This window comes from Rattus rattus, chromosome 5, assembly GCF_011064425.1.
Source record: "Rattus rattus isolate New Zealand chromosome 5, Rrattus_CSIRO_v1, whole genome shotgun sequence".
Classification (NCBI taxonomy): domain Eukaryota; kingdom Metazoa; phylum Chordata; class Mammalia; order Rodentia; family Muridae; genus Rattus; species Rattus rattus.
In genome coordinates, this window is record NC_046158.1 from 147,220,214 (window position 1) to 147,236,135 (window position 15,922).

Genomic DNA, 15,922 nt, shown 5'->3' on the forward strand with positions numbered 1-15,922 from the left:
CTGTGTGTCTCCCTTAAGAGTTGGTCCATATGAGCTGCCAATCTAATCCCCTGTGGAGGAGAGCATCCGCATGGGAACTCCAACTGTCCTGGATGCTTTAGGAATAGTACAAACCCTGCGTACAACATAGGTCATCCTGGTCCCCCTGGCCATTGTCTGCTAGTACCCCTTGAGAGCGTCTCACCTTACTCTGTAATAGACCATGTCTGTCTTCTGCAATATACATTGACTCATTTGAATTCTTTCCACAAAGGTCACAAGGACCTGGGAGATGAGAGGACAGCAGAGAGATGCCCATGACCAGCTGAGGATGACCACACTTTTAACAGAGATCTCAACTCTATATCATTTGTACAACCTATGAACCAAATATAGCTTCGGGTCTTTGAAGCTACCTTGGAAGGTAAGGCTTCCCAAGCAAGCGGATAAACTCACGCCTTAGCATTGTTTTCTGGAGAAACCAGTATGCAACCCCTGAATGCACTTGACTGGGTACCGGTCCTGTAGAGGTCAGAGGGCTTGGCTTTAGAGCTTATACTAGGGTCTGGTGACACACAACTGTTTCCCATCACTGCGTGAACATGCACAAGGAAGGCACCACAGGGACTGTGGGAGAACAGCACGAAAAAGAGAGCCAGGTTTCTGTGCTGACGAGTCTCTACTGGTTTCACACAAAATTCTAAATGGCAAAGAGGCTCAGACCCAGTTTTCTAAGTTCCCGTGGATGGTTCCACACCATGAACATATGGGGTAGCATTCAATGGATTTAGTGTTTAAGATATGTGGATATATATAGTGGATATATATATGATTGATATATATATGGTTGATATATATGGTTGATATATATATATGGATGGTGATGCGTGCTGGGTGACATAGGGGCATTGGACAGGGAAACTGGGGGTGGGTATTTTCAGAACACTGTCCAATAATGCAATAATGTGAGAATCCTGAGGGCTCATGGGAAAACACTAAGAGAACAAGCCAACAGTGCTGTGACCTCGGTTTCTTCAAAGCACAGAATTGTTCTTGGGAATGTGTCTTCATGCCCCTCCCAGGTGTAATGGGTAGGAGGGGTTTTACTTTAACTGTTGTGATTCATACGCCTCTATGGGAAACCATGATTTCCCACGTGTGACTTGTCCTTGCAATTGAACACTTTACTCATGTGACTGTCCTGAATCCTCAGAGTGTAAATTGTCTGATGCTCTGAATAAAGCTGGCTCTTGCATGAGACCTCAGTCTGCCTCATTTTCAGCCCCTCTCTCCCAGGTTCATGCCACCATTAGAGCACTAAACAGATAGGACCCTGTTTCATCGGCTGTAAGCACAAAATCAACGAGAACAAAGAAAATCATTTTAAAAGACCAAAAAAACCACAGGAACAGCTTTAAAAACAGAGTGTCGAGTAAATACATTGCATTAAAGATATTTCGCTCACATAAACATGGCAACGATCTTTGTCAGTAATTAGGGTGTGCTTTCTCAGTAAGCTCTAGCTACCTCCTTCCAAGCCAATGCCTAAGAAGTACAGCACTGGGTCTTACCTTGTGGTAACACCTGAAGTACGCCGCCCGTTCATCTGAGAACTTCTCCAGTCTCTTTGGACCCTTGCTCGAAGCTTTCTTGAACACTAACCAGCATCGCTGATAAATCTAGAAGGAAATGCAACATTGTTTCAACATCCGGGGACTCCACTGCCGCTGACATTTGCGTTTCAAAATTTTCCTTTCAGTGTTTTTGCCTGTGAAATATTCACACACACGGAAACGCATGTTGATTTGAGAAGGTAAGAAGAGTGTGGGGGTGGGGGTAGGAGGTGGGGGCAGAGGAATGGGCAAACTATATACTTCCGAAAATTACTAGAATCAAAACAAGTTTATGAGGTCCAATTTCTCCATGTTTTGATACGGGATCTCTATTATATTTCAGTGAAAAGTTCCAGAAATAAAAATCCTCTAGGGCCTGGCAGATGGATAAAGCGTCTGTCTTGCTACTGTCTAGATCTCGACGTACACCATCCGTCTGCCTGTCCCAGTGACTTGATGTGCATTTCAGGTTGCCGCATTTCGGGTGGGATAAAGAGATAAATCTGCTCTTTCCTGAAGCTTAGGTCAGGATATAGGATCTAAGAGTGTCTGGTGCCACTGGACAGATAGTAGGTCGTTATCATTTATAGAAACAAAAATTAGAAAGGACTCAGTCTTCCACAATAAGGAGTGGCAAAGATACCTTGTTTCTTCTGTTGTGGATACTTTAGCCCACTTTACGCATGTAGACAGCTAGACCGTGCTAAAGCTAAGCATGGTGGCCTCTAGGAAGGAGCCTAAATGGTCACGGTGCCAACGTGCTTCCAAGTGTTTATAGTTAAAGATCTGGGTTTCTCTGCAGTCAACGGCAGTGTAAGACGCATAACCAGTCAAAGGCTAAGGATAAGAGACGATTGCGTTCCCAGCCCTAACAAGCCATCTGTATCAATTGTCCTACCCCCACAAGGCTCCGGCAACATCGTGGAAGAGGGGGTGGAAAGACTGTCAGAGATAGAACATGGGAAGATTGCTGTCAAGTGCTGTCTCCTGGACACGACATGACTACTCACAAGTCCTGCCCAAGATCTAGCCAGCAAGACCTGTCAACAGTCTCACTTACAACAGTAACTGGGTTCAGAGAGTTACAAAAATGAGTTACATGAAAGTTGGAGGAGGGATATCCTGCAGGGTGTCATGGGAAATGGGAGGGGTGGGGAATAGATATGGTCAAGGTACATTATATACATATATGGAATGGTGACGGGATAAAAGATATCCAAAATGAAGGCAGCCATAGTAATCATGGAAGTGTGGTACATATTATGGCATGTGATATACATGTCTCACATGTAATGCATGTTATACCTCTGTAAGAAAATGCATCATCAGTGTATAGGCATGATACATGATGTTTAATAGCAAATTATGCCACACTTGTAATATGCACACAATCTAAGGGCATTTGGCCTTGGTAGCTCACTCGAACCAAGTGTCAGGGGACCTTCCAATGGCATGGAAAATGTGACATGTTACAGGAGTGACAAAATAAAAGCTTGACATGATGATCGTCGTAATACTAAAATGCTTGAAAAAAGACAAAGGAAACATCAGGTTGTTAATTATATTTTCTGGGGGGTTGACAAGAATAGGTCTGGGGGTTTTATTTGCTTAATAAAATTTAATGTGACGAATTAAATAGATTAGTAGGATGAATTGATCAGAATTAAATAAAATATAAATGGGACATATTTTAATGTGTGCGTGTTGGTACAGGTGTGCAGATTATGGAAGCCTCATGGAAACCTTTGGTGTTAGGCACTTTCTTTGAGACTCACAAGTTCTGCTAGATTGGAGAGCCACTGAGCCTCGGAACCTTCCTGCCTCTGCCCCCCAACACTGTAATTACAAACACACACGTGAACACAGGATATGAAGAGCCTGCTTAAGTAGCACACCTCTAACGTTCAGGAAACGGTCACCTCACAATTGTCAGCTAGGCTGGGGAGGGACGTGATGTCAGTACCTTTGCAGAGCATGGGCTTGGCTCCCTGGGCCACTCTCATCCTCCCAACCTCAGGATTTCGTTATTCCTTAGATACCCAGAAGAATTAATACAGCCCACGTCAGTTCTCTCTGCTCTCATCTTGCAGACTCACTGACTCTTCCAAGGAATATAAGATCTCGAAGAAGACAAATTGGAACAGCAACTCAGTGGAGTCAAACAACCTCTCAAGGAATGGCAAACGGATATCCACAGTGGGAGAGAGAGAAGGGAGAGAGTACAGGCAGGGAGAGGTTCTCCTATGGACCTACGTGTTAAAACATGAACTTTGTACAGGAAGTAACTGAAAGCAGGCTTGCAAATACAAGCATAAGCTTCTGAAAATATTTTCAGTGCTATTCATACGTGTGCATGCATATGATTACATACCGCACGCGTGCTGTGTCTTCAGAGGACGGAGGGGGACACTGAACACCCTGGAGCTGGAGTTACAGGCGCTTGTGAGCCATATTTCCAGCTCAAAACTTTTACAAAACTCTAGTTCTTGGGGGGCCCAGTCTGTGCAGAGAGCTGATGTCAGAAGCCCAGAGCACACCAAGAAGGAAGACTGGACTTTGTCCGATTTAAAACTGTTTGCTCCGTGGAAAGGCCTGTTTAAAGGACAAGACAGGAGCTGGAGACAGAGAGCAAACATACCATGCCATTGACCCAAGGACCGCGTCTGGAAAAGATCTGTAATTCACTCATCAACCAGAGAGCGGCCTGTGATCTAGCGATACAAAGACGAGAGCCAAATGACCAGAAGACATATAAGATGTCATCAGAGTAGATATTCAGGACGCTCGGGAGCACATCAGATGCTATCCATGTCTATATGAACGGAGGATGTGTGAGCTGCAAGTGCAACAGGCCTTCACGGCACAGTCATGGGATGGAGTAAGAGGATGATGATGGTGATGGTGACGATGACAAGGACAACAACAGTAACAGACAATGAAGACACCGCCATCAAATCCTCAGCACAGTGTGAAGACTTTGCTTCAGCAACACACTGCTGATGTTTAAAATGGGTTAGAAATGGCCACTCTGTAAAAGAAGGTGGTGTTGTCTTTAAAAGTTCTAAATAATGCATGGCCAACACCTGCACTCTTATTGCACTATCCATTCACCCTGTGTGTGGGTGTGTGGGTGTGGGTGTGGTTTCAGGCATGTGTGCATGCCCCGACACACATGCACATATGTGCCAGGGTACATATGTGGAAATCAAGGGACAGCTTGTGAGAGTTGGTCCTCTCCTCCACTGTGTAGGCTCCAGGAATTGAACTCAGGTCATTAAGCAAGGCAACAGTTGCCTTTACCCCTGAGACACATTGCCAACTCTTAAAAAAAAATAGAAAAATTAAAATAAATAAAAAAGAATTACCGGGGTGGTTTGAATAGGGTCGTCCCCATTGACTCATGTGTTTGAATGCTTGGCCACAGGGAGTGGTACTGTTACAAGGCCTGGCCTTGTTTGAGTAGGTGTGGTTTGTTTGAGTGGGTATGGTCTTGTTTGAGTAGGTGTGGCTTGTTTGAGTGGGCGTGGCCTTGTTGAGTGGGTGTGGCTTGTTGAGTGGGTGTGGCTTGTTTGAGTGGGCGTGGCCTTGTTGGAGGAAGTATGTCACGGGCTTTGAGGACTCCTATCCTCAGGCTCCGCCCAGTGCAGATGACAGTGTCCTCCCGGGTGCCTGCATCAAGATGTAGAGCTGCAACCAAACTTAAAGCCGCTTCCTGATACCAACAATATTAACACTTTTCACTCAGCTGCAACCTCAAACCCCATGCATTCTAGGCAAATGTCCTACCGGCAGGCTACTTCTCTAGCCATAACCTTGACACAACAAAATTACAGAGCTAGGGAGCCACTGAGATGGTTGTTGGTGGCAGACACAAGAGGTGAGGAGAAACAGGAGTGGCTCCGTGGGGTCCGTGGGGCTCTGGTCGTAAGGAACCATTCTGTAATTTGATTGGATCCATGTCAGCACCTTGTTCATATTTCTCTGAATTTTGAGAGGAGTTTATTTCCATGGAAACTAGGTAAAGGGTAAAGGATCCTTGTGCAGTATAAATCTACAATTAAATGTACGTCTACGGTTACGTCAAGGATAAATGCTAAAATCCACACCTTTGATCCCAGCACTCGAGAGGCAGAGGCAGGCAGATCTCTAGGAGTTCAAGGCCAACCTGGTCTATATAGGGAGTTCTGGGCCAACAGGGCTACAGAGTGAGACCCTGGGTCAAAACCAAACGTTTGATTGTTAAACGGACAGTGTAAGAATGTTTATAGCCTGATCTAAATCTAATGGCTGTTGTCTATATTTCTTCTTCAATCTTCCCCTCCCCCCCCGCACCCTCAATTTCTGGTCATTAAATCACAGTCTAATAAAATACTAAATAACCATAAGAAGACAAGGTAAAAGGACAGGTAAGATTTTTGCACAGAAGTCCTCTCCAGGGTGGAGAGCCGTGCACGGAAATTAGCATTCTGAACTGTCGGCAGGAAGTCCTATCAACATCCACTTCCGTCTGAAGAGCAGATGAGTCCACTGCTCCCTACAATTGCACAGCCACCGAGGACTGCAGTTCCATCGGCAACAACGACTGTCTCTCGCTCATTCAGATCAAGTGTGTGCAGGGGCTCCCTACTGTCTTCCTATTATTGGAAACCTCCTGGTTTTTTGCGCACGCCTCTGAAATGCACTCAGAAACTGGACATTCTAGAGGGCATGGAAAAATCTAAATGAATGAATGAATGAATGAGTGCTCCTGCTGCAAGAAAAAGATACTTTCAGTAAGAGGGACGTTTTCAATTTCCTGAGTGTCTCCACTTTTCAGACACACTTTTTTTAAACGGGAGCACTTTTAACTTTGGATATCTGTTCATTTTCTTCTCGGTCGGACCAGAATTTACTTGGCTCTCTCCCAAGGACTTTTGCACGCATGCGAACAGACCCATCGGTTTCAGCTCATCTGGAGAGAGTGCCATCTTCGGCCCCTTGGTGTGAAGGTTGGGGGGACTTTTGTTTCTCACTCTGTGCACCCCTCTCTTCATTTTACTAAACACTAAAAGGCGCAAAGGTACAGCATTATAGCAATATAGCAGTGCCAGTGATGCCCTATAAGTCATACACAGGGGGTGGAGGAGCAGCTCAGAGGCTAAAGAGTTTTTGCTGCCCTTACAGAGTCAGTTCCCAGCCCACCTCAAAAGGCTCCCCATAGCCAATCACTCCAGCTCCAAAGCTCACAACAGCCTCAGCTGCAAGGGATCCAATGCCCCCTCCTGGCCTCCCAAGGAACTGCACTCTCTCACGCACATACCCAACACAGAGACACATACATACACATAATTATTTAACAAATGAAATCTTTTTTTAAAAAGTCAGTGCAATGCAGCTATAAGATAGCTCAGAATAGAGGTTTAAACCCATTTGTCATTTGGGAAATAAGAAGAGTCTGCCTGTGGAATAAGAAGCAGCAGATTGGAATGGCAGGCTCTACCCTGCCAACACCTGATAGATAACTGACCAGTATAGAAGGTCACCGGGCAGAGAGCATTCCAGAGCCTGCCTTTGCTCTCCCTTGCCCATCAGTGGCTCCAAGTGTGGCCCAGTCTCACTCATGAGAACCCTTAACCACGCAGAGTCCTAGAGATTAGACAACGTCTGCTGAACCCACGGTGATGACATCATGTCAATTTACCCTTCAGTGAGCTCACTGCATACTGACTTTTCAATTCCAGGCCAAGCCCAGGAGTTATTTGTAGTTCTCTTGCAGACAGTGCCGTGACCCTCGACTGGCACTGACAATGTGGAATTCTCAAAGAGAGGCTGGGGCTGACAAGATGGCTCCTTGGATAAGGGCCCTTGCTGCCAAGGCTAACGACCTAAGTTTGACCTCTGGGACCCATGTAGTGGAAGAAGAGAACCAGATCCTGCAAGGTTTCCATTAAACAATCGAATGAACGAATGAATGACGAAACAAAGGAATACTACAGCAAATTTTATAAAAAGAAAGTTCTTCAGTAGTGATGAGACTCTAGGATAGGGGATTTTCAACAAGGGCCGGTCCATGATAGCTGATACGTGTCGGCTGCCATCTTGAATTCCGGAGGCACACCTTGAAGGTGAAATATGATGCATGTGTCGAAAAGTTAGTTGACTTTCCGTTTCCAGCTGCTCTCGCTGTCTCCTGAGACCTCGACGGTCACCTGAGAGGAGTCACTGCTGTTAACAGTTAGTAGTTGGGGTTGGGATTTAGCTCAGTGGTAGAGCGCTTGCCTAGGAAGCGCAAGGCCCTGGGTTCGGTCCCCAGCTCCGAAAAAAAGAAAAAGGAAAAAAAAAAGAAAAAAAAACAGTTAATAGTTGATGATAAGTGTATTTTCGGCAGAGAATCTGGTGGCAGAGAGATTTCATGTTGAGATTGAGATCGGATACTCTGGTGTTGGGTTAAGGGGTCTCACCGTGTATCCCTGGCTGGCTTCGAATCTTCCTGCCTCTGCTTCTGAGAGGCGATCAGTTATTTTATTTATTTATTTTTAATAACGGGGCAGCCTGTGCCATGTAAGATGCTCACCAGCCCCTATGGGCGCCACCTATTAAATGCCTCGATGGCGCCCTCCCTCCCTGAGGGAACAACCGAAGCTGTCAGCGGATATTGCCAAAGTTCTCCAAGAGGGAAAAGTGGGAATCGCCATGTCATGGACGGAATGTGAAGTGTGTCTCTCAAGCTTGCACAACGGACGCTTGGCTGTCAGTCAAAAGCTTCTGGGAGATGACTGACACATCAGGACTTGGCTGACCAAGATCAATCATTCTGTGGCGTTCCCCTTAGACACCTTGGTCACAGCTGCAGAAAGGACTCATTCAGAGTGCCAGGTGATCTGAGATCTCATGTCAGAGGAAGATAAATATGAATCCTCCTGGCAATGCTGAGATGTGAAAAGTATCATCTGCCTTACTCGGGGGAAACGGTGGGGCAATACAGGAATAGCGAGCTTAAACATCTACCCGGAGTCCTGAAGCTACTTGAAACAAGCCAGAAGTCAACTTTTAACTGTTAATGTGGACGTCAGGATTTCCCCAGAAACATAGCCTGTTGTGAGGGTAAAATTGCCCATAAGAAGCGACCATCTTGCTCATCAGCTCCAAAAAGAGAAATCTAGTTGTAACCGCGCGTGCTTTCATCTAGACCATTGCTCCCCACCTCATCCACTTCCGGGTACAGTTGGAGTTTCGACTTTCAGTTCACGGGCATCAGCTTTAGTTTTAAGGGAGCGTTTCTGAAATTGAAGTCCTGAGATGCTCATCAATCCAGGACCCCAGAGTCTCCCAGCCTCCTGTAAGACGCGCTTGCTTTGACAAGGTTTCACTCTCTCTCAGCCTCCTCCAGTCGGGATTCTTGGCAGAAGTCTGAGGGTCCGAGCATGTGTTGTTAACGGCACAGGAGATGGAGAAGTATCTGCTCTCATCTCACTAACGCGCTCAGCTTCAGTGGCTTCCGGCTCCAGTCACGGTGACAACAAGCTTAGAGTCTCGGCTGACAGATTCCTCCTACAGATGATGGCCTGGGCTACCTGTCCTTCCCTCTGGCTGATTCTACCCTCCCCAAGTCAGTTCCTCTGCCCCTTGTCCGAAGCCCTCCCGGCTTCCCCCTCCCCACCCAACATCCATAGAAGATGTGATTTCTTATCACCTGTGTGCACCTGTGCTCTCCTAAAGGGAAAAATGCTAATGGGGAGGTAACTACTGTAGGTATCAGGGAAGAAATTCACTGCAAGGAAAAATACTAGCAAAGTGAGGGGGTGGTTTTTCATAAAACAAAGTGTGTTTTAAACGAGTTTGAAATACTTAAAAAGCATCCACAGGAAATAAATTAGCAATAGCAACCCCGGATTGATGGTGTCCATTAACACAACCGTTCTGCTTCGACCCAGAAATGAAACTTCTAGGACTCTCCCACCCCTAGGACATAATTACAGAAGCACGCAAACACGTGGGCATGGGGTGCAAACACGTGGTCCTGGGTTCTTTGAAGCAACCATTACCAACACACAAACGATAGACAACTGCTCCAACCGTGCCCTCCCTTCAAACCGAAGACAACCTGTCTTTAAAATGTCCAACAACACTGAGATCACAGAAAACTCCGTCAGCAAACGGCTGAGGGTAGAAGCCATGAAGCCTGAAAAGGAAACCCCGTCGTGTGTGCATATATTACCATATTTATTAATTTAGTAAATAGGTTTCATTCAGCTACTTTAAACACTCTGGCTTTCACACACACACACACACACACACACACACAATTTCTTTTTTTTAAAAATGATCTCTTTACACAATACAGTAAACCTGCTCTCTAAACCAGGCCCAGTAGGCCTTTACTTCTTTGCAGGGATCTGACACACTAGCTTAACCCAGTGGCTTCTGCAATCAAAACTCTCTATTTTCAACTCAACTTCTTTGCTCTGTCATCTACCTAACCATTTGGGTGATCTTTAGACATGAATGTGACCATGTCTTTGTTCTAATTAAAGCTCTTCCAAAGGTTCCTATTGCCATCAAGGAAAGGCCAAGGACGTAACAAGGCATCCTGACTTGCAATACTGACCTTGCCTAGCATGTGACCCGACTTTCTATTCCTTCCCTGTCATATGACCTGACTTTACAGCCCTTCCCCGTCATGTGACCTGACTTGACAGCCCTTCCCTGTCATGTGACCTGACTTGACAGCCCTTCCCTGTCATGTGACCTGACTTTACAGCCTCCTTCAGTACATAGTCTTCACTTATGACCATGTATCCTATAGTTAAATATACACTGTGCTTTTAGTCTAATCCATTCGTCTCTCCTACAGAGGTGAGAACCTGGGCTGGATGCCCAGTACCACAAAAACATAAAGCTGATAACGATAATCGCATGTTGTTTCCATAGAGATTTTATGGTACCAGTATCCACCATGCACTGCTCAGTTCACTCCCGCTGAACAGGAGAAACCATTCTCTGGCGGGTACACAGTACACAGGCATCAAAACAGCAGGACGTTACCTTGTATATTTTCCAACTCTAGGTCCCTTCTGTTCTCAGATGTACAAGGTGGAAAATGAGGACCATGAAGAGAACGGGATGAGTCAGAGGAGAGCTGAGAGGGTGGAATTGGTGGAAGCATGTATTTCTGAGGCTGGAGAGACCGCTCAATGGTCAAATGCACTGGCTGCTCTTTCAGAAAACCCAGGCTTGAGTCCCTGCACCCATATGGCAGCTGTAACATCCATGTGTAACTCCAGTTCCTGGGAACCTGGTGCCCTCTTTGTCCACAGGGGGTAAAACAAACACACACACACACACACACACACAGAGAGAGAGAGAGAGAGAGAGAAAGAGAGAGAGAGAGAGAGAGAGAGAGAGAAAGACAGACAGACAGACAGGGAGGGAGGGAGGGAGGGAGGGAGGGAAGGACGGAGGGAGGGAGGGAGAGAAGGGGGTGGAGGTTGTGAAGACACACATGCAGGTAAAATAACCATATATATTAATGTATGTGTCTTAGTTAGGGTTTCCATTGCTGTGAACGGAGACTATGGCAACTCTTATAAAGGACATCATTTCATTGGGGCTGGCTTACAGGGTCAGAGGTTCAGTTCATTATCATCAAGGCAGGAAGCATGGTGCTGGAGGAGCTGAGAGTTCTACATCTTGTTCTGAAGGCAAACAGGAGAAGACTGGCTTCCAGGCAGCTTGGAGGAGGGTCTCAAAGCCCACCCTAAAGCTGACACACTTCCTCCAACAAGACCACACCTACTTCAACAAGGACACACCTCCCAATACTGCCACTCCCTGGGCCATGCATATTCAAACCACTACAGTATGTGTATCAAATTATCAAACAATAAAATGAAAAAAATCTTTGTCTAGGAATCACAGGAGCTGGATTAATCCAGCTCCTATTATCAATAAATCTCATAGCAAAAAACAAGACAACGGGCCACTGGGAAAATCTAAACAGTTGGGTAAGGCCAGAATTCAAACACTGAATTCAAGCTGACGCCATTCATGAATTTATTCAACAAACCTGTCTCAGGTACCTGCCAGATATTAGACACTGTCTAGGCACAAGGGGTCTAAGCAAAAATAAAAGCGAGAGTCTAAAGCACAGGTTGAGATTCCAGTTAACGTGGCCCACGTGTCTGTGTGAGCGTGTTTGTGCACGGACTCATATATTAATCTTATACCATACAAACAATACAGCCTGTGGGGTTAGGGACTACGAAGGAATAGGAGACAAGCAATTGCCTAGCGGTACAGCCGTCAGAGGGGAAGGCGATAGCTGGAAAGGAGCTGGCAGCGATGATGGTATGAACGGTCTGAGGGGGAGGGGTCGGGGGAAGGGGTCGGGGGAGGGGCCAGGGAGGGGCCGGAGGAGGGGCCGGGGGAAGGGTGTGTCACAGCAGAGTCTTGGCAGACATGTCAGGATGATAGCCCAGTTGGTAAGAGGTAAGAGGTGCTGAGCGTGGGTCACGCTAGGCAGCCTCAGTAGCTCTCCTTGTAAAGTCTAAGTCCTTTTCTGTGAAAAAGTGAGATGGAAATCTTTACTTGGGTGTGATGTAAACCAACCACATAAACCAACATGCTAACTGCACGGTCATCGTGCGGATTAGTCGCAGGAGGAAGTTAGAGGGGCTAGTTAGGAAGCTCCTGCAGATGAGACGCCTATGGTTGGGATGTAAAATGTCCCACACAGGCTCCTGTACTTGAGATTTTAACTCTCCCAGCTCATAGGTCTAGTTTGGGAAGCCTCGAAACATTGAGGGACGGAGCCTAGATGAAGGAAGTGGATTCCGGGGAGACGTAGAACCTCGCGTGTTTCGGCATTTGGTTCTCTTCCAGGCCAATCCTTCTGCTCCCTAATCCACCAAAATGGAAGCCAGCAGCTCCAGGCTCCTGCCGTGAGCTGTGCCGCCGTGATGGCTGTACCTTCAAAGAGGGAGATAAAAGGAGTCTCCACCACCTTAAGATGTTCTTTGTCAGGTACTTTGCCATGGCAGTAAGAAAGCTAAAGTGACTTCCACCAGGGTGAATGGAAGTGGAGGAGGGTGCAAGGTTCCTCAGAATATAGACACGTCATCAAAGAGTAATCAACAGGATTTGCTAGTGGGATAGGACATGGGGTGTGGGCAAGGAAAGAGTCAAGGATGATTTCAAAATATTTAGTCTTGAACAGGTTAGAGAGTTTAGAGAAAGCTAGAGTAACAAGTAGTATGGATGGAAAACCAAGTAAGCCATGGGGATGTCAGGTCTGACAAGGGATATGATGAGTTTGTGGAGCCTGTTATCCATCTACATAAACTTAATGTTTCGGATAACAAGCTGTTATACTGTATACATTGCAAAGGTGAGGCTATATAGTCAAGATTTTACTTGACTATTTCCATCGCTGTGATACACTCCCTCACCAGTAGCAATCTGAGGAGAAGAGGGTTTATTTGACTACCAATTCCCGGTCACAGTCTATCACTGAGGAAAGTCAGAGCAGGAACCCGGAAGCAGGAACCGTAGGAGATTGCTGCTCATTGGATTGCTTTCTGGCTCCCTCACCCTCATACTCAGCCCAGGTCTACCTGCCTAGAGGATGGTGCCGCCCACAGTTGCCTAGGCCCTCATACTTCATTAACAATCGCCCACAGATCAGCCTGATAAAGACAGTTATCTAACCAAGACTCTTATCTTTTCAGGTGATTCTAGGTTTTCAGGTTGATGCTAACTAGGACAACTTTTAAAACATATTAGTAGGATTTCCCCCGATGCGCTGGCTTTGAAAAGTAGATGAGTTAGCACTTTTGATGTATTTCTAATACAGCTCAGTTGGCAGCAAGTGCTCCCCACAGTGGCTAGCAGATTATAATATCTACATGGACCTGCATGCCAACAAGGACCACATAGACGTTTACCTTCATGTCCTCAATTCTGAGGAGTTAGAGAAAGGACTGAAGTAGCTGAAGAGGTTTGCAACCCCATAAGAAAAACAACAATATCAACCAACCAGACCCCCCAGAGCTCCCAGGGACGAAGTCACCATCCCAAGAGAACACAGGGATGGACCTATGGCTCCAGCCGCACAAGTAGCAGAGAATGGCCTTGTTGGTCCCTTGGTCCTGTCAAGGCTCTATGTCCCAATGTACGGGAATGTCATGGTAGGGAGGTGGGAGGGAGTAGGTGGGTAGGTGAGGGAGCACCCTCATAGAAGTAGGGGGGGATAGTGGGTTTCTGGAAGAGAAATCGGGAAATGACATAACATTTAAAATGTAAATAAAAATGCAATTAAAAATAAAAGAAATGAGTGATATAGCTCAGTGCTAGAGCACTTGGTCCTCACGCTCCTGACCACTGCCTGCTTGTCAGAGCCCATCTCCTACCACTTCCTGCCTCCCTGCTTCTCTTGAGTCACAGGAATCACAAGTCTGAGGCTGACTTAGACTATGACGTGAGTTCAAGGCCAGCCTATGCAAGTTAGTGAGAAAGTACATGCCTAGCATGCTTGCACCCAAAATCTAAATTCCAACAACCCCCCCACCCCTGCAGCCACAAAGATAGACTTCAACAAATGATCTGTTCCCTGACCTGGAGTGAAAGAATATGCTTCCTGACTCTCTTCCCTTTCAGTTCTTATGGCTGACACTTCCCTACATGGAGTTTCTGCAACATTTACTTAACTAATGCAATATAACAGTTGACCCCAAATGACCAACGACAATACATCACTTCTCACCAACGCCAACTGTTGGAGCAACCTGGTGGTCAGTTGTTCTAATCTGAACTGGCCTCATTGATCCGGGTTGGTTTAGTCACACATGAACGTCAAGTGATGGGTTATTATTCTGTGAACACACAGCTTTGGGTAGCAATAGTCTCTGATTGCTGTAAGAGGCTTATTCTCTTGGAACAAGTATGAGCCCAAGATAGTAAGCAAAACATTTAATAAACCATTTTTAATGCATATGTGTGTATGGTGTGTGCCCATATGTGTTCACATGTGTAAGGGGCTACTTCTCTCTCTCTCTCTCTCTCTCTCTCTCTATATATATATATATATATATATATATATATATACATACATACATACATACACACACACACACACACACACACACACATACAAATATACAAGCAAAAAAGCCCTTAGGTCAAAGTCACAACCGGGATGCAGACATCCATGTGCTGTCACCGTGGAACACCTCGCCTGCTTTTCATCACCCACCATGACGTCATGTTCCGAACTCCGTGCTCTGTGTTGTTGAACCTCAGCGATCACTCACGTTGCCCTTTATGCATTTGTGACTTTTCGTGAATCTTGGGTGGGCATAGTTATGCAGCACGTATCTTTAAGGTTTGGTTATTCCACTCAGCCTGATCTGATGTGGTGGTGTTCCCAGTGTCAAGTATCACAGTTTGCTGCCACTAGGTCACTCAAGGACCCCTGGCTTGCCTCCAGCTTCGAGACGTCATGAATAAAGCTTCTATTAACATCCGCACACAGTCATAGTCTGTCTGGGATAAGCCTCAGGATGTTTAATGTCATTTACTTCCACTGTTGATAACTGCCTCAAATATTTCCTATATAAACATTTACATCTACATCCGAAAGTGTTACGGTGTTTGCTTCAACCTTCAGAGATAATTCATGAGGCTTCAGTTATGTCACCCATCTAGTTTCTGGCTGGGGTCTTCTGCTTGGATGTGCCCAGGTTCCTCCTTGAGTTGCTGCTTTTCCGTTTAGCAATCCTCCGTTAATTCTTCTTCTGAGGAGACCTGCTGCTGGCGAGTCCTCATTCATCTTGTCTGCAAACACCCTCACTTCTCTTGGTTCCTGGAGGTCATTGTCCCAAGACGTGGAATTGTCATTAGTGGCTCCTCCTTCACAGTTACCATGTCTTTCCAGACCTTTCCTCTCATTGGGAGTTGAATATTAGGGTTTTTATAATAGCCCTGAGAACTGTGGCTTTTTTGTTTGTTTGTTTTAATCCTGTTTTCTCTTTGTTTGAACTGCACTATAAATTCTATTTTTTTTTTGCCTTTCTTCCATTTGCTGTTGAGGCCACCCACTACTTTGCCCATCCCAGTCACCACTTTCTCCAGGCTAAACCTGTATTTGGTTCCTCTTCATGGCTTAATCCTCGGAGAGAGCACCCCGATCCTTACTGACATTATTGCCTTTCCCCCCCCATATGTTCCAGTATGACTATTCACGGGGCCATTTTTCCCATGTTTCAGTATGACCATAAGCATTCACGGGGCCATTTTAGAGTGGTTCTTATAATGTCTTTGTCAGGCATTCTCTCATCTCTGTCACCTCAATAGTG

At 45.9% G+C, this 15,922-nt stretch overlaps 1 protein-coding gene across 1 annotated transcript in view; it reads right to left on the reverse strand.

Annotated features, from left to right (window-relative positions):
• Positions 1–15,922, reverse strand: part of Dok5 (docking protein 5) — a 142,230-nt gene that overhangs the window by 72,934 nt on the left and 53,374 nt on the right. The window contains exon 2 of the mRNA XM_032904725.1: positions 1,551–1,658. Coding sequence (XP_032760616.1) covers positions 1,551–1,658 — 108 coding nt within the window. The remainder of the gene's footprint in view (positions 1–1,550; positions 1,659–15,922) is intronic.